Below are 19,961 nucleotides of genomic sequence, written 5' to 3'. Positions count from 1 at the left end.
AGCATTTATAGGCATATTCTAGTCTTCCACTCCTTGAATACCAAAAAGAGCTCTGATCAGTGTTGATGTTTAAGGAAAATAATACTCCTCCACTGCTCAGAAAACTATGCCCTATTGTTTAGGAAATGTTCAGCACCGTCAGCACATGCCTAGGAAATTGGGAATCCCAAATGTAAACTCTCCTCTGCTCTGATTTCGTTCCCATTAGCACAGCTAGCAATTTGAAAAGTTGAAGGTGCTCATGGTGGAAAGGATGTAGATTTAAAATCTAGAGGAGTTATTAATTTGGATCATGCTTTTTGGCTTATGTTACCTGTTAGCAGTTTTCTTGATGGATAGTTGAAGTTTTCTGTGCAATGCATGCATCCTGCACATAACAGCAAGAGCCAGGGCAGCTCAAGGTCAGCTAAGTTTGGAAGAGAATTCCAAGAAATCAGATCCTTATTCTACCGAGCGTGACTGTTTTGTAACTGCTGTGTGGCAGCCCATGTCATAACCAAGGGAAGATTATTTAGCTTGCCTCTTCTCTCTCCCATTTCACCATGAGCATGATGAGGTTTGTCCCAAAGCCTATCTTTCCTTGTATAGTCATGAGCCACCATTTTTGGGTTTTGTTTTACCTTGTGCTGTTCAGAACATGCAAAGGGCTTTAGACTTACTTTTGCTTATTATGAAGGAAGTCTTCCAAAATGTGAAAACTGATTTCCAGAATCAAAGTTGCAGTAAAATTGCTACGTCACCTTAGATACTTCTGAAAAATGTGCTGTGTATGTAGAGCTGCAGCCTGTGTTTAATGGATAGTATACTTTCTCCCGTATTCCTAAGTATAGCTTGCCTGCTGCAAGAGCTACCAAGGAGCTAGGATTTTTTAAAATACCAGAGGCTTCTTGAGTGGAGATAGGGAACTTCTTTGGCTTTGCTCAGGAGTGTGACTGATGGAGCTAATGGACATGTTCAATTGATTTCAGTGCAAGCAAGATCAAGCTTCTTGTACTTAACACTGCCTAAGCCCCCATGTGGCCTCTGTTCTTGTGCTGGAGCACAGCAGCCTCATCCTACCTGCCACATGCCACACACAGACTAATCAGCTATGAGACAGAGTTTGACTTTTCTTCAGTTTGACTTACACACAGAAATGAAGTACTGCCTGGGCTGAAATGGATGGAGAGAGCGTGATGCTGAGACACTTGTGAACCATGTCTCGAGAAATGAGAGCTGCATCTGTTCAGAGCTGCATTCTGTTAGGCCCCATTCCAGGCTCTCTGCCTGCAGACATTAATCTTGAAAATTTTCTAAACAAGATGGATGGAGGAGGCCGCCTTTTCAAATAGTAACTCAAAGCCGTACAAGGATACAAGGAGTGTTACCTGTATTCCTCTATCCTTTGTGAGGGTGACAGGCTTGTGTTAGGCTGCATGAAGAGGAACACGTAGCCCCACCAGAATCCCACCTTCTTGGCTTACAAGTCCAAGAACATAAAGCACTGATTTGATCCCTACCTAGTATTTAATAATATTGCTGGAGCAATATTTGTGCCAGCAGTGAAGATGGAAAAAATATCTTTAATTCTTTTCAGCATTGAAAAACATATACCGGTTACTTTTAACCCCACAGCAATGCTGGGGTGATCCTTGCCCTGCAGATATTTTGTTCCGTTTTCCTGCATATTCAGGAGTCTCATTCCTAGATTTTCTTGCACTAACAGAGCAGAATAAGCCTGTGGAACTCTTTGCTGTGCACTGTCATGGAAATTAAGAGTTTGCAAAGGTTAAGAAACAAGTTAGCCAAGAACATGAATTAAAAAAACCCCAAACCTGGGGCTGTAGTCTCGACATCCTTGAAGAATTTTGAAGAACTTCTTCATTTATCAGGGTCTAGACACTTGCTGTTGAGACTGAGGAGAAGATTCTTTTATGGGCAGATTATTCACTAAGAGCTTAGTATCAATTTTTCCATTGCAATAGCTAGTCCTTGCCATCGTTGTAGGTGGATCAGGTAGTGCTAGTGATACCCAGTTTAACAATGAATCTGACTTATTAATGAATCATAAACATTCTGGTCTGTGCAAACAGTTGCTTTAGAGAGAAGGAAATATTATTGGCAGAAACTGAGTTTTTTAACTCTCTAGCCTTCTGATGCTTGATGGATATCTTGTTGTTGGCAGGTAAAGTTGGACCTATTGCTCAGGAAGCATCTGTGATTCCTGCTGTTGAAAAGGAAACAAGACATTCCTCTAGCCTGCCAATGACACCGTGCAGCCCTGCTGAACCACTGTGGCTATCCCTGGCCAAGAAGAAAGCCAAAGCGTGGAGTGAAATGCCCCAGATTGTACAATAGCAAATGACATGAACATCCCTCTTTGTGTTGCCAATAGCTGTGTTAACTCCACTTAATCCCTTCTTTACTGTGACCATTTTTTTGAGAAATAAGAGCCTTAAAACTCTTGATCAGACTGTTGTATGTAAATACACAATGAAGAAATGCCACTGCAGGCTTAATTTGAAGTATTAAAGGAAGCTGAGCATTTCCTACTACCAAATACTAGGAAAACTTGATCAATTTATTATATCCTTACACATCTGATAGTGATGTTCTAAGAAGATATGCTTCAGGCTTTTGAAGCCTTTCCCTTGCAAAATATGTATTTAAAGTTTCTGCAAACCATACAGTATTTTGTGTGATGTGGCTTTGGCTAAGAAGTTAACGCGTGCTATAAAGTAGATATAATGCCAGGCACTGATGCATTGTGACTCATGGGCATTGAGATCATCACACTTCGTTCTCTAATGCTCTGGGATGGGCAGTCTGACTTTGCTTCTGATTGTTAATGGATCTGTTGCGTGATAGCTGTAAGAACTAAACAGTATTGTGAGTTCTGACTTTTGGGTGGTTTGAAGTCTCAGCGCTGTGGGTCTTGTTCTTTGCTCATTGATGCCTGATGGAATGGCCCAGAGCCACACACTTGTTCTCTCCAATGCACTGGAAAGCCATCACACTCTAACATATACTCTGCTTTTGGTTACACCTTTGGAAATCTGGAATACTTTGGGCATTCTACCAAAAAAAAAAGTAGTATTTCATTTTGGCAAATAGTGATTTATTCTTTGTGAGATTCCTCAGCCAATTGTCTCTCTTAAAGAGTACGTTGGGGATGGGAACTATTTGCTACCTAGAAGGTGGCATCTTGTTTTCAACAAATGCCAGTCTAATCTCCATTTTCATGTGGATATGTGTTCAGGCAGTTGTGTTTAATGCTAGTGATAAAAGGGGCATCTGCTTTCCTCCTTGCCTCATCAGTCTTTAACCAGTAACCTAACATCAGTCTCAGAATGTGCAGCTGGGAAAGGATTGTTCTCTCAGGGCCTGGCCTTGCAGTCAGTCGAGTTGGCAGAAGTTTTGCTGTTGACTCTGAAGGAAGCAGACATTTGAAAAAGAAGCTTTGTAAAATGGTATTAGTGGCTTAAGTGGCAGTGGCACTTACTGGTCCTTGTCAGGTTTTGCAGCATTGCATATTTATGTAGTTTTTATTTACAGTCAGTGCAAAATTTGAAGGCTGGCTTGGCTGATGGACAGTTTTTAGCTGGAAAGTTGGCAGGTATTTTTGAGGTAAATATTATCTATTGATAGGATTAACTGCAAAACAAAAAATTGAGTTTTGGATCAGCTCAAGCAAGGCTTTAATCTTCCAGTCTTGGCCTGAATTTAATATGTACCTCTTGCAATTTGAAAACAATGCTAATTAGGAGCTTGACTGTGATTTTATTTTTTTCTTTTTTTTTTTTATTTTATTACTATATAGGTGCAAACTTACCCAACTAGGCTCACTGAAGGTATAGATAGTGTTTATTTTGTACTAACACCAGAAAGAGTTTCACACTGGCTTGGTAATCCACACCTATTTTACTACTTGTTTTTCTCTATTTTAGGAAGCATATCTTCACTTACAAAGAACTGAAACATTTGTATTTCTCTGAAACGTTTAAGCAATGCATATGAGCATACTCAGCTTTGGTTTCTTGAGGTTTTGTACAGCTGCCATCCCATCACAAGCTTACTGACCCTGTGTAAAATACTTGCATTTCTATGTTCAGCAAACTCTCTTCTCCTTTTATTAGTGTGGATTGAGATCCTTCACCCAAAGTACTGCAAGTGACACTATAATCTCTCTTTCCCTGTGTTTGCTTTTGATCTTAATATTGTTTCTGTCTTTTATGTTTGGTATGTATATATGTTTTTGTAATCCTTGGCTCGAAGGAACCCCTTTTGTATTCCATTCCCATATTTGGTTTACAAGTAAATGCTGTTGCCAGTGATGAAATAATTGCTGGGAAGACTGATAGATGGCCCTCATTCATTAAGGAAAAAATAAAAAGAGGTCTTTGGTCAATATAGACTCTAAACATGGATATACTGCATAGATCTTGTTTTGAGATGATTTTGTGTGGCCTAGGACTGATCGACACAGCTGGCCAGGCTAATGAACTTTCTAAATCTATCTATGTAAAAGTTTAAAACATCACCGGAGAGTTGATGGCTGTCCTTCTATTCTGGTGTTACTCGTCCTTCAGTACAGGGTTGGCTTGAAGGCTAACACTTGTGATTGCAGGAAACCTTGTCAGTGACTGGATTTTGGTATTGCTGGCCAGCTGCTGTAAAACATTTTGGGGTTGCTTTAAAAAAGAAGAAAACCACATGGGAATCATATGATGTTACATGTGAAATTGATGTGCCTTCTGGATTTCTGAAATTAATGTTTTCAAGTTTCTCACTGCAGCTAAGAGAACAAAAAGCACAGAGAGCAAAAAATCAAACCCAAGTCTCATATAATTGCAAGAGTTTAGACAATGGTATTTTAAGATACTCACTGAAGTATCAGTGATTTATTGATGCATTTCTAGAAGTTGCTAGCTGCATTGACATGGCTTTGGTTTCCTGTCATCCTAGTGCAGTTTTTAGGTGTTCGATGAGTGCAATTAACTAATTTAGGAAGCTCATTTTGGGTGATTATTTCTAGGCACAGTCACTGTCTTTGAAAACAAGGTGCCTTGAAGTGCAGAGCTCACTGCAGAATGTCACTGTGAGGTTTAATGGATCAGGATCTTTAGTGGAGGATGTAGAAAGCTGTCCCTGAAGTTCCCTGTGCACAGTGCAGCAACTGGGGCTCCAGCCGGCTTTGGTGCTGCTGTGTGACAGCAGAGGGTGCTGCTGCCATCCCCGAGGGGTGCAGAGGGCTTCTCTGGATATCAGATTTCAGCGTGCATTTGATGTGTGCTATTACAGTCAGGAGACTGGAGGCTTTCATTAATGCAGATAGTCATGCATTATTCCATTAATGCAGAGAGGTCTGGATGCAGAGAGTTCTGAAAGAGAGGTGTATTTCTATGTGTGATCTGGTGGAGGTTTTGAGCTATAAAGTGTAGAAAAAACCCCTTTACTTTGTAACAACAAGCCCCTGAAAATTGGTGACGATGATGAGGAAAGGTAGGTTATGTGGTGAATTCAGTCCTGCAGTGGGGCCATATGGGAGGATATGTGAGCGTGTTCAAAAAGAGTGCTGTGGTTTGGCATTTTAACTCTGCTGCTTATAACAACAGCTGCCTGGCTAGAGGATGATCTTCATTCCAGCTGGGTGTAGAAACCGATGATTTTACAGAAGAGATTAGAGAAACAAACAGCAAGTAGGTGTGCACCTAGCTGTAAATTACAGAGATTCCTTTTGCTGTAACAGTTTGCTGTAAAGACCTGGACAGAAAGAGACTGTTATATTATCATCCAGCTGGGAATCTGCTTGTGATTAAGTGGGTTTGTGGACAAGAGGGAATGAGCCAGTTTAAATGAGGCAAAAAAACTCCAAAATTTCCAAAGCTACACACTTCTGCTCTAACACAACTCTGACAACACTTTTATTAGGAGAATCTTGCATATACATCTCCATAAACAGACACAAAGAATAAATTCTAGACTTCAGATATAACTGAGGAGCTAATACTCATTTCAAATTACCATACCTAGAAGGAAAGTCTTAGAATACTGGAGAAAGATTGACCATATTGAAAACACTAAACACGAGCCCTTTTCATGTTAGAAAGCTTAGATAGAGAAGGCCCCCCCAACTAGTATTACATTATGTCTTTTTAAGTGCTGCAGTCTAAAATATTAAATGCAGTTTGTTTTCAAGTATTACAATAGATGCTCTCAGCTTAGAAAAGCTGTAATTCCTGACTTTGTGCCACCTGCTCCGTTAAGTGCTTTTGAGATCAATACAGGAAAGATATTAGCCTGTGACAATACTTTGTCCTTTAGAACTGCTACTGGAAGGTGATATGTCTGGAGGATACCGGTAATGAGCAGCCTAATAAATAAGGCAAAAATCTCTGTCTTTTCCTCTAGTGTGTGTTAACCTACCTACAGTTTTGTTAAAGATTCATCCTGGATATAAGATTTGAGAAACGTGATCAACCATCACCAGAATGTTAGTAATGACCATGTGGAACCTCTCGTATTTGGGAAATCTAAGCATCTGTTTAGGATTCTGACCCTGACTTCTTGCTTTCTGTAGTTGTTGCATTTTATCTTTTCTATATGTTGTTAGGAAGTATTGCACCAAAGGCATCAATATTTGTCACAGGCTGTTGTTACAGTCTGGGTTAGTTCTTGGCGCAGAGGTTGACTGAAACCTCTGGTTTTCATTGAAAATGTTTTTAAATGTCTTTTATGGAAGTAGGCAGGTGAAATAAACTGTGAATTCTGAACTTGGTACGCAAAACCATGCATCTGCCCAGAACAAAAAGGTTGCTCAGGTATTTCCAGCTGGCTGGATGAAAGAGCATGGTTGGATGAAGGTGAATGACTAGGAGAGAATGGCAGTTCAAATTGAGAAACAAAAGGCTTAGTGTGGGAAGCTACAATTCAAATTACTCTTCCATAATGGGATATGTCTAGGGACGTGGAAAGGTATTGAAAGGGGCATTTAAGTAGTGAAGCTCTTTATGCATCTCTCTGCACATGAGGAAGCAGAATTTCAGATGTTCTTGTAAATGAATGGAAATACATCAGAGATGCCCACTGCCATCTGCAGCTTTATTTTTTGGTTTGTTTTTTTTTTTTTTTTTCATTTTCATTTGATGCAGTCTGTACATTCCCACTTTATATGGTCCAGGAGAGGTAACTCTGTTATCAGAAATCGTTCCTTATTCTGGACCATACTAAGCAGGTGAGTACTTTGACTGCACTGCAAATCAAAGCCTGTTCTGACCTGCTGGTCACATCCACAGCAGCCCAGCGCTTTAAAAGGAACAGCTGTATGATCTGTGTGTTAAAAATGCAGCCTCTCAGAAGTGAGCTAAGCCAAAGTTTAGCAGCTTTCCCTGACTTGAGGGGCAGATCATTAACTATGGAAAATGTGAGATGCTATCATTATTGTTATTGTGCTAGGAGAGATTTAAAAAGAAGCTATTTTAATAGCTGATTATTTTTTTAGAGGCAATTAAAAGAAGAAGAATCTAGAGGAAGATTATTTAAACAGAATTAAACTCTCAGTTCTTAGACTGATCTATAAACCAAGTTTGTCATTAAACAAGAAACAGGTATGAAAATGGCTGAGGTGTGGAGTATTTCATTGATATAATTTTGTATGATGTAGAAATGAAAAGGCAGCAAGAAGGGGTTGATTGACATAAATAATGTAAACAGACAAGGTTGTTTGGTACCTGAAACTCTCATTCCAGAATTTCTTCTATGTGCCTCAGAACAGTTCTGTTAAAAACCCCCCCACAGCTTCTCTTTCTAAGTATTCTTACTTTTCATTTATGCGTTCAAACTCAATTTTTACTTAACCTGGTTTGTAGTCAGCCATATTTTACAGAAACCTGAAGAAAAGGTGTGAAATCCCAGACCACACACCTATGAATACTGACACACCGCCTTTTTCAAAGTTCACCTAACCTACTTTGCTAAGATAATACTTCATTACATTTTCCCTGTTATACAATTCTGCCTCCAAATTAGATTTCATTTACAGGTATTTTTCCAACACAGAAGGGTGAGGTTGACTGCTTTAAAATTAGAAGTTTTCCACATTGCTCAGGAATATGTTTCTCTGGCATTGAGGTAACTTTTTCCAAGTTACACAATGAGTTCACTTGTAGCAACTGCAGCAATGTATGGGAAAGGGTGGAAGTCCTGGGGCTGTGTTGTGTTTCCATAGAGTGTAAATTGCATGCAGCAGCCTTCCCTGATGATGTCATGGGCACCATGGAGAGCTAAGGAAACAGGAGGAGATGTCGCTGCTGGGCTCCTCGTGGTGTGTGTTCCTGCTGTGCCAAATACGTTGCTGCTGACATGGGCAAAGGGAGCAAAAGGACAGATGAGAAGCAGCAGAGGGGTGATATGCCCCCCAAAGGGCATTTTGCCACTTGTGCATGTGGGGTGAAAGAACTTCACTGGATTTCACGAGCTGTGGAATTATGTTTTATTCATCCAGGAGGAAATAAAGTGACTTTTCTGTCACACCTAGATGTACAAATTAGGCTAGATCTGCCTTAAACTAGAGCTGTGTTTTAAACGCAAGAGGCATTTACTCAGTTTGGGTACTGAATCATGCATATTTCAAAGAGGAGGGATATATATCTGTTTTAGTAGAGCATTTCATTGGTAAACGGAGTTCTACCCAAATATGAGTGGCGTGATCTGTACTTGTGTGAAAGGAAATCAGAACAGAGCTTCATTTTTTTTTTTTTTTTTTCCACTTTGACAGGACAATTTATTACATAGGCATTCTTAATGTTATGATCCCTTATAAAAATAACTGCCTCCTTACTTCACAATGTTTATAAAATAAAAGCTTTGGCTGTGAGAAGTACCACATATTATGGTAGAATAATAACTGGGAATATGTACATTGGATGTAAAATGCTCGAAGAATCAGCAACACTTTTTACTTACTATTTATTTAATAGTTTCAGAGCATGACTTGCTACTAAAGTCCAAGTTCTGCAAAGTACTCTAGCATGGATCATGAAATCATAGCATCATAGAATGGTTTGGGTTGAAAGAGACCCCAAAGAATATCTAGCTCCAACCCCCTGCCATGGGCTGGGACATCTTCCACTAGACCAGGTTGCTCAAAGCCACATCCAGCCTGGCCTTGTAATTTGTTAATGCTGGTTTATATGTCATTCCATCCTTTTCCTTACGGATTTCTCCTTTGAAGGCAGTGGTTCAAAAATTAGGTAATACAAATGTACAGCCATGGCCAATTCATTTTTAGAGCATGCCACTCCTTCAGAAAGAGAGTTTGTTTCTCTGAGAAGCTAATGGCTTAGCAGAAGGAGCTGGGATGGAGCAGTGGGATGCCTGGACCCCTCTGTGGAGACTTTGTGTCCCAGTGCCTGTTTCCCTGCTTTATCGTCTCTGTCCTGACCAGCAGTGCTGCAAAACCTGGCTTGGGTGCAGTGGGGTGAACCAGGGGGTTGGCACGTCCAGCCCCAGCCCTGTATCCACAGTGCTGGGGGCTGCTGTGGGTACCAGAGTCTCGTGGTCTGAGCTCTGCTGCTGTAGGAGGGTGGCAATGCCTGTGCTGGCCGGGTGCCACTGGTGCTCTCCCTGGCAGTAATCCACGGCTGGCTTCCTGCAGGCACTCTGCAGGCAGCTGCTGTCTCGCAGACACAGACCCTTGACATTTATTTACTCTCCCCCAGTGCTTCCCTTGCTGTGCTGATGTAACCAAGGCCATTGCATAATAACCTGGTCTTCAAAATGAACTTCTTGTAGCTTCTTTTACCATGTGAAAGAAGTTGAGCCAGCAATGCTGGCGGTGTCCAGAGTGGCTGGAACATCTCATTTCTTTGCCTTGGACAGGCAGCTTGTCAGTCTTCTCACTGTGTTTAATAATAGGAATTTTAGAAGTGTGTGCACACACATTTGTATCGACTGAGAAGGTAAAACCCACCATTTTCCAGACAGAACCGACCCTTTTGCTAGACTTTTGCATTTGTTTTTATGAACAGTATGGGTCTGTAACCACAGTACTGCAGCAAATTTTTTTTTTCTTGCATTGAGTGACTTAAACAACCACAGACTTTATGCAATTTTCCAAAGAAATGTAAAATAGCAAGAAGGATTTCAGTACTAAGTGGCACTTTGGGTTTTCTTTTGGATCTCAGGAACAGCTCTGTCAGGAACAAATCTACTAAAGCCAATGGAGTTAGTTTGGTCTAAAGAAGATTATAATTGGGCCTTTTTGTTTCTGCATTGCTCGAAAATAAACCTCAGTAAATAACTTGTGTTCAAGTCTCCTCCTAGCTATGCCAGAACTATGCTGATGTTGGGGGAAATGGCCCCAATTGCACCCTGTCTGATAGTATACAGTGGAAAAATATTTGAATAAATATCTGTGTTTCCTAAGTAGCCCTTTCAGAACTTGTAATTAGTAGCTGTTTCTTACTACAAATACTATTTTACTGGCTTCTTTAAGTTCCTCGATGTCACTGCAGACATTTCTTCTACTGGACTTTCACAAGGTGGGAGGTTTCACAGGCTGACCACAGCTAACTCTGCTCACATGCATAACTGTGGGGATGTGTGTTGGCAGCAGGCTGGGTGCCACCACATGTCACCTCTTGTACAGCATTACTGATGTAACACGCTGCCTGTGGTGTAATGGCTGTTAAGTTAGATCCTACTGACGTCCGCCTGACTCTGCAAGAATGCAGAGCAAGCTTGCATCTCCCTGCAAAACACAGCACAGGCATTTCCACAGTCATTCACAGCATGTTCTTCATTTATGTTTACATTGATGGTGGACCCAAGATAGGAAGCTGCATTTTGAACTAGATATCAAGTTCTCCAGAGTTCAGAACGTACATGAATTCAGGCTTTGGTTCTGTGTGTTGTGAACTGTGATTCAGATGCGCTGCTCTAGTCCACATCTGGATCTGAACTCCCTCAAAGCCTGGGGATGTTTGGAGGATTGTTTTTGTTTTTAAACCCATGAAATCTAGCTCTTAGAAACCGTGTTCATTTTGGACTCAGTTGTTAATATAAAGCCTAATAGCAGAATAGCTGCTACTATCAACAAGTAATCATAAATATTTCTACTAATAGCCCTAGCCTGGCATTCTGGCTTTAATTAATCTGATTATATTCAATAATAAATTGTAGTAACGCTTTGGACATATTTTTTAACTGATGAAGCTGCTACTCAGTTTTGCAAAACTGGCATTCAGTGGGCTAGAGATTTATCTTGCTTGAAGGCAGTATTAATCGCTGGCTCAGAAGATGACTATCTCTGTATTTCTGGGATCATCAAACTAACCTTTTTCTTTTTTTTCTTTTTGGTAGTGCAGTGAAGTGTACCCTTATTGGTTTGGAAGAAACTGATTTATGGGAAATGATTCATCTGCCACATGAGAAATAGTTTTGAGGTAGGTCAATTTATTTTGGCTTTCTGAAGTCTTAAGAATGATCAGTTAACAGCTGTAGGCTTAAAGCACAGAAATGATAGCTAAACTGGTTAACCTGTGACCATTTGTTGTAGCGGAAGTGCCAAAGTGCCAGTGTGCCTAAAGCTGGCAGGCCAGTTTTGTCCTGCTAGGAAGGGCTAAAAATAGGAAACTGGTTTCCATTCTGGTTTCCCTGAGGAGTGTGTGTTTTGGCTCCAGAGAAGGCGAGGAGTAGACACAGAGTTTTTGCCTTGCTTTTAGGAGTTGTCCCACTTTGCTCTTAGCTGATATCTCATTAAACTTGCCCAAGGATTTTTCCTGGGACCAAAAAGGGCTGCAAATTTGCCTCCTAGCACTGGCTTTCTGTAGAAGCTTGAACAACATCTTTCTGCTTTGTGAGACAAGGCTTTGCGAGACATGGGTCCCTCTGGCACTTGTGGGTGTTTAACTGTGACCAATGTGAAATGAAGGATTTTCAGTTCAGCCTTTGCTGAACTATCACCGATGCAACCTACCTCCACAGAAAAAGCCCGCCATAAACTTTTCTTAAAAGATTGAGGAAAATGTTGGTCTCTGGCAATGAAATGCTGTTTTTATTTTAGGCATCTCAATGTAAGAGTGAGGAAAGCAATCTGATTAGCACATTTGCTAGAGAAATGAACCAATGGGAAGGTGAAAATATTAATAAAAGATAGAGTTGATTTATAGTCAAACTGGCCTTTAAATTTGCAGTATATGCTGTAACAACGTGCTTATATAACCTATTTCTATTCAAAAAGGTTTATGTGGGTCTATATTGAATTATGCATTTAAAATTAATCCACTGAGGCAGCCCACTGAGATGCCACTTCTCATTTAGTAACTGCATTAAGGACTTTGTGCTTCATTTAGAAACTGTGAGAAGCTTGCTTTGTGCTGTGGAGAGGAACTGCCCTGCCAGATTCAGACTGGCTGTTATGGGGGGTTTTAAAACAACCATCTCTCTGTCTCTGTCTTTCTGAGTTACCAGTAGAACTGTTCTTGACTCGTGTGACCCGACTCATGCAGCTTGGCTGAACCTGACAAACCCAACCGACTTGTGTCAGATTCTTAGAAGAGATGAATGAAGATTTTCTTCAGAGGTTGGGAACAGTTGATTCTGCCTTTGCAAGGCTGTAGGGGCCAGAATGAACAGACACACATATTAGGTTTTTATACCAGCAGCTGTAATTCAAGTTTTTTAAGTATCTTGTTTGTGTAGTTTTCCAGTTCCTCAGACATTGCTAACGGGTCAAGAGCTCTTCTAGATGTTTACATGGATTTTGTTCTAAGAAATCTTAGGCTCTTAGCTCTTCTTATCCGCATTCTCCAAAGTGCAGTTCGGCTTCTAAAATGGCTGCAAAATGGTGTTGTGAGGCTCTGTGTTCTGTCTGAATTAAGCTTCCTTAGCTTAAAAATAAAAGCATACCAGTTCTGCATATTCACACTGTGATGTAAAATACAAATGGACATATCTACATGGCCTATCTCATTCATCACAAAAAATGACTTGTTTTGGGAATTGACTGCCTTTATTGACTCTGGGCAAACCTGTTGTCTTCCTATTCTGCTTTTGGTGGTTGTTTTTATTATTAAGATAGTGCTTTATGGCCTTAGTTTAAAAAAAAAATTGCTCTATTCCGAGCAAGCCATTCAGTTTGTATTTCTCATTCTGTGCACTGTGCTTATACTGATGAAGTATTCAAGTGTCTCCTGGATATTTAAGAAGTTAATTTTGTGAATGCTGAAACTGAAGAAGTTTGCTCTCAATACAGAGTTGTGTACCTTCTCCTCCATATTTCCCACTGCATCTGTCCCACCGTCTCTTGTGTTGTTCATGTTGCAGCTAGTCCAGAGACACCTGGAAGCTCACCACCTCCTGTGTGTGGATTTATGCATGCGTGTTGGGTGACTGGCTGGCAGTTTCAAATTTGAAAGGAGGTGGTAGAAATCTCAAAGAGAATGGTTAAAAATCTGCCACCTGGTTCAGAACTTATCAGAGATGATGGACAGGCAATGTCATATTGTAAGTGAAGCTTCTGTAGAAAACCAGGCTGAAAGTATAAATAGTTGTAAGAAGAACATTCTCTCATTTTTGCATTCTGTCTCCATTTACAGTCAGCAAACAGAACAACTTGTTTTGTTTGCTGCTTTATTTTTGTGTGAGAGAATTAATATGTGTGATTTACGAGAGGGAAGCTAAGTTGAAGGAAAGGATTTTTATGTAAGTACAGAAAGTGTTTAGTCCCCTGATCATTTTTATCTGCTAAGGGATTAAATTCCATAGCCTAGACTCAGCTGCTATAAAAATTTTGTCTCTTGCATGTATGACTGTGCTGTATGAGATGAGAGTTTCATTGCTGCGGGGTGTCATGCAGCCAGTCCTAGAGAGGACTTTGACTATCAGGGTAGACACTTTAAATGAGATTCAGTAGGTAAGGTAAATAATGTTTATATATAATGACCTTGTTTTAAAGTAGTCTTGCCATTACCAAATCTGTGACTGATATCCTCAGAGTTATTTACGTGTCTCATTAATGCAATGGAGAACTGGATGTCTGAGTATTTGGGGATCTGAAGTTAAATTAGAAAACAATGAACATCTTGAGGAAAGTGTTATCAATGATTAAAATAGATCAGAAACCTCTTTAAGTCCCACTATTTTAAGGACCCTTTATAGGCTTATTTGTGTTTAGATTAAGATAAATAAGAGCATAAAATTAAATGTTCATTTTAATATGTGAAAAGCAACTGGTTGCATAACTGTGGAGTTATGAAACCTATATTTTTGTCCTCTGCATCCTGAACATCTGTGGCCTATATTTAATTGCAGTTTTCATCTTCAATTTGAAGAAACAATGTTTTGCCTGAAGACAAAAGTGATCTGTGTAGTGAAACCACCTAAATAGTGTGGTTGAGTCTCAGTTGCCAACAGAAAAGGCATTTTTATACATGTTCTAACTCAGAAATTATATTTGATAGTTTAAATACAGTTAGGAATACTCTGATGTTCGGAGCAATGTGAAGAGTGGAAGTATTAAGACATAGAGGGACTGTAACTCAAGAGGAACAGGTGCATAAGGATAGAAATGTGGGGCCATATTGTGGTATCAATTTTTAAGCAGAAATCCATACTGATTCCAGTAGGGAGTAGTTCAGATGAAATATTGATGAAATGATATGATATGGCCCAGGGGTAGGAAATAACAAAATGTGGAAAGTAAAGCAAGCCAGTACAAGTAGGGAAAAAAAATATGAAATGCAGAACCTAAGGCAACGAGCAACCTCGGAAATAATACTCCTGAAAAATCTGGAGAATGATGTAGAAAGCAGGTGATGTGTAGAGTGGCAATGTGATAGTCTCATCACCTTTCACATAGCAGGGCATACTGCCAGATAGCTTCAGCCCAGGTTTGCAGCTGCAATCTGTATTTTGCCGTTGGTCCATATAATGGACCAGATGAGATTTCTGTTTCAGTCAACCTCCTTTTTTTGACTTGTAATTCAAATCCAAATGCTAATCTGCATTTGTGACTCAGAAAAATCTCTAAGTGGCATTCTTATCGCAGAGGAAAAAGATGAAGCCTTCATGTAGAAATAGAAAGGTGAGGTTTGAAGGATATTCATTAGTTTTTCAAAATGCAGGTAGTCAAAAGCTTCTGAAATGTTCGCATTCAGTTTGCTTCCCCTTCATTGTAGCTGTTAAATTCAAGGTCTCAATAGGCTTCTTAGCCCATGTCTGAATTAGAAATCAAGATTTCTGCAAGTGTACAGTGATGAAAACAAGGCAAGTTATGCAGTTTTAGTTCAAAACCAAATTCTGTTGTTTGAAGTAAATCTTAGACAGGGTTCCCAGGTACAATCTTGATGAGATATCTCATGGTAAAACTACAGTTTGCTCCAAATACAATATGATTTTTTTTCCACAGAGGTAAGGAATTGTAAACTTCCAGTTTCTGCCTGCACATCTCATGAAATAGATAGGTGGTCTGTCTGTTTGAGGACAGGCTGTTCAATAACGAAGGCTTGTTCGTAGCCATGGCATTAAAGAACAGCATCAAATAGGTATCCTAGTTAACGAAATTGAGGGTGGAAATATTTCCATCTACTATTAAAATGTAACTTCTGCTAGTTTTCTGCCAAAGACATATTAAGTATTTTATTTTGAGAGTTTTCTAGCATACCACCATTCATTTCCTCGCTTTGGATTTGTAGATTAAAAAGAACACAAAGAAAGAACACTCAGAGCATACGCCAATAATACATACATGCTTATGCAGCCAGCAGTTCCCTTATTTAAAGAGAAGGCTCTAAGAATTAAATTTCATAATTTTCTGAAATAGCAAGGACATTTAAAGAGCATCTGTGGATTAGTCTGAGTAAGTTTGTTCTGCAGATTGCATGAAAAGAAAACAGACTCTTCCTAGGTATTGCAACAAATTGTTCCCGGCACTTCAGCCTAATACACTAAATGAAAATTCAGAGGAAGCAACACAATATTGGATGAACCTGTTTCAGAACATTGGCTCAGGGCACAAAGCAAGTAATTAACAAGCTGAATGAAGCATTTAAGCCCACGCCTTATCATTTATGTAACTAACCTTTGCGTTTTGGACGCACTGGTATGCTGCAGTGAAGCCTACACAGTGTTTCTTTTATGTGTGTGTATTGAGCAAATGGGAAATGCATACCCTGCCATTTGTTTTTCACATTTTCAGCGCTTATCAGAGTTCTCTGGCTGAGTGATCTTGTATTGCAAAAATGTATGCCTCTTCGTCCTTTTTTCTGTAGTGCAGTATAAATCTAGATGAGTCTCAGCCTTGTTATGTGTGTGTGGGGATGTATTCTACTTTTAAGGGTGCTTTTGAGCTTGCTTAAAGCATCATTAGTAGCACTAGAAAATAATGAATTGAATGCCAAAGAAGTGAGCAACAAAAAGTGTGGCAGGGGATTTTGCAAACTCCTTGTTCATGGAGGCAGCCTTCACAAACAGGTTTGAAAACAAAACAGGAATGCTGTGAACCGATGAGGTCTGAAAAGACGTAGTTTCAATCCTTGTAACACATCTGTTTTTCCCATCCTGATGAGTGTTGGGCATGTTAGGAATACTGAGACTGCTGGTGACAACATTAGCTTCCTGTAGAGCAACTGAGATTTAAGTGGAGTGTAACATCACCTCTGCACTCGGGGAATGAGTCATTTTGCTTATTAATTCTCTCACTTTCGTCTCTCCCTCCTGTTCTTTCCCCCATCACTTTATAACCAGACTTATCTGGAACTCTTGTAAGACAAACACCATTTCCCCTTGGCAGGAGGGAAATAAAATAGCATACTTAACATGGTTATATAACACACTGCTACACATGCCTAAAATGAGGTCATTTTGATTAATATATTTATCTGGTGTGCAGCTGTAACAGGAGATCTAATTGTGATTGAAAGAGCACTGTTTTATTTAGTCTCTTTGTGATAGTGTTCAGTTTTTGTAACTAATATCCCCAAACTTGATAGGAGTTATTTGTCAGTTAATGCCATGATTCGTGCCTGCGGCTTTGGTCCTAGCCCTCCAAAACCTGGAAAGTCTTTATAGTGTGAAAACACAACTTCCTTTCTCTCTTCTTTTTCTTCTTTCTCTCTCAGAACTTACTTAGGTAAGGATTCTGCAATAATTATATTTATTAGAAGTAACCCAGTAATATATAAACAGAAGTAGGAAAGAGAACAGAGGCAGACTGTAGAATTCCTTAAAGTTGAAAATGTTGCTGGATGATGGAGAAAGTAAAAAGACAAGAGATGAGTGATAAAGCCAGTGACAGTGGGCCGGGAGAAAAAGCTGAGCAGCACGCTGCAAATGGCTCTAGTATCATCTGCAGGAATGAGAGAACCGGTAGGATCTGCTTTTGGAATACAAGCAGATGTATTTTTCTTTTGGGATGTTGAACTGCCATTCTTCAAAGTTCTGACGCATCCGGTTCTATTTTGGTTTGATGACTCCTAACTAGACACGTTAGGCGGCTGCTGCTCAGAAGCCAGCATTTAAAAACACTGTGTTTTTCTGTTCTACTCTTTCTGGCAAAAAGCTCGTTATTCAAGTGCTTGCTCTAACCTTTAGTTACCCTGGTTGCATAACTGGAAAGCAGCATCCCACCATGCAATTCTGTGACCCAGTTGTGCCCTTCCAGTAGTGACTTTATGAGTTATGAAAGGTGTGTCTGCCACATTGCTACAGAAACATTTACTCTACTGACCCTGATTTCCTAAATATTATATAGTCATCATTCACTGAAGAGTAAAAAACAATGTAAAAGCATGTGAAAACACCCTAATTCCGCTATGTTGAAAATCTCTGTGTATGCTCTTTAGCCTTGATAGTGCTTGGGCTTCTCATTGATAAAAAAGACTTGTAGAAACCACTTTTAAATCATTAATGCTTCAGTAATCTTTCAAAATGAATTTTAGATGGTACATTCAGTACTAATAATCACAGTACAAATCATTGACTCATCCAAGGAAGAGCCTGAATAACAATTGCTTTGTTAAACTAACTTACAGTCTAAATTGTGATGTTCAGCATTCACATTTTCTAGACTGTCTGCAGACTTGCTAAAATCTTTCCACATTATTATGTTGTCTATTATTGCGTATTCTACTCAGGCTAAAACCTCCATGTGGATGAATTTCTTATATGTCACATAGAGAAAACTATTTATTACTAGCATTACTTTTGCAAAATCTTTCTGTAGCTCATAGAAAACACAAAAAAAGCATGTGCTTGGTTTTCTTTTCCATCGCATAATACAGCATAAGTCAGTTATATAAAGAAAGTCACTTACATAAATAGCTTAATTCTCCTTTCAGTTATGGCATTATAAATCAAGAGCAGCTCTACTGAAACAAAAGATGTTAAACTGGCATAAAACTGGTATTGACAGCCTGTGCAGGCTTTCATTATATAGATTCTTTCAGCCAGTAATTTTTGTGCTTTAACAACTTGAAAGCCGTCCTATCATAAGAGGTAAACTGTTCAGTATGTGGCGGCAGCAGGCTAGTCTTCATAGCAAATCTTGCTCTTTATGTCAGTGCTCTGTTTTTCAGGTAGCCTCTGAATATCAATTTTTTGTATCAATATACAGTTTATCTGATTACTTAAAACCATAACTTTTCCGGTAAAGAAGGCCTGATGATGTTACTGTTTACTAGTAAGCATGACTTAATCTCTTGTTCTATTTTGTAGTTTTTGGAGAACTTGGTATTAGTGACTGCTCATAAAAATCTGTTTGAAAATTAGAAATACATTTTAAAAACCCCAAGCCCAGCCCGGCAATAGTTTAATAATGCAGTTTCTATTCTTCCTTCATCTGTACATGTGGCCAAGAGGATGATGGCTAGTATACCTTGCATCGTTATTGCTTGTAAGTATAATGGATTAGAGTCCAGTTGATCCATGACTCCTATAGCAGAGGCTAAATAACTGTTAAATCAACAAGCCAGCTACATCTTTTGAAGATAAAAATGTTGCAATACCTTTCATTCAGTTATAGAGAACCACAGAACATTAAGAGATGTTCTAGAGTTTTGTGGCATCTCATTTGCAGAATAAAAAGCATATTGCAGCTGAATGACAAAATCCTCAAAGCTGTGGCAGGTCATGTGGCATGGCCTTCCCTTTGCTCAGTGGGACAGAGTCCTGAAGCGAGTCCCAGTGAAGTCAGTGCAGGTTCTCATGTCAGGGAACTATACTGGGAAGTAAAGGCTGACTGGAATAAGTAGTTTCCCTTGAACTGCTCTACATGATAGAGATTATTAGCAGTTTTAGATGATCATTTGAATATGAAGCATTATGTAAGTGTAGATGACTTTAGAATATTTCAAATATCATTTGAATAAATCTGTGTAGGTACACTATTATAAAATGAGAACACAGTGAGCAAGTAGTTGGGAAATAATTTGTTATCCTCTATGTGGTTTAAATTTTCTCTGCTTTATACTGCACCTAACCATCACTTTTTATAACCATTCTTAAAGCTTTCAAAACTAAAGTAATGACTGAAAAGGAATAGTTTAAAGCAACATGTTCCCAAGCAGGGCTTCAGTTTTGACTATTTACTATTTCCTGATGGAAAAGTACTTCAACCAAAACACTTCCTCTACTCGGATGCAAATGTATTTTGTTACAGAAAACAGCAGTCTTGACATAATTAGTTGTTGGCTTACTATATACAGTCTTATCCTGTGCCCTGGATTCTAAAATAAATACAGGGCCTGAACAAGCTTACATAAGAGACCAGCAAGCCAATCTCTGCTATCAGAGGTGGTGGGGACTCAGGCAGCAAGTCACAAGCATGCCACATCTTGCTTAAATGACAAGGCAGAAGGAGCAGCCGGTACATATGTAACTTTTAAAAATGTTGGCAACTCTTACATATTTTTAGTAGAATAGGAGTCACTCCTCTCAGTATTCCGTTTATGAATAAAACTATTCTCTAGCTTTTTCTATAAAGT

At 39.4% G+C, this 19,961-nt stretch overlaps 1 protein-coding gene across 7 annotated transcripts in view; it reads left to right on the top strand.

The window, feature by feature from the left end:
• Positions 1-4,406, top strand: part of KIAA1210 (KIAA1210 ortholog) — a 61,820-nt gene extending 57,414 nt beyond the window's left edge. For all 7 annotated transcript variants that reach the window (XM_030498122.1, XM_030498117.1, XM_030498118.1 and 4 more), the window contains one exon: positions 2,165-4,406. In XM_030498122.1, the coding sequence (XP_030353982.1) occupies positions 2,165-2,337 (173 nt within the window). In that variant the 3' untranslated portion in view covers positions 2,338-4,406. The remainder of the gene's footprint in view (positions 1-2,164) is intronic.
• The last annotated feature ends 15,555 nt before the right edge of the window (positions 4,407-19,961 follow it).

The sequence above is a fragment of the Strigops habroptila genome, chromosome 9 (assembly GCF_004027225.2).
Source record: "Strigops habroptila isolate Jane chromosome 9, bStrHab1.2.pri, whole genome shotgun sequence".
Classification (NCBI taxonomy): Eukaryota; Metazoa; Chordata; class Aves; order Psittaciformes; family Psittacidae; genus Strigops; species Strigops habroptila.
Note: the sequence above shows the minus strand (reverse complement) of the source record. Positions and strands in the feature narration are given on the sequence as shown.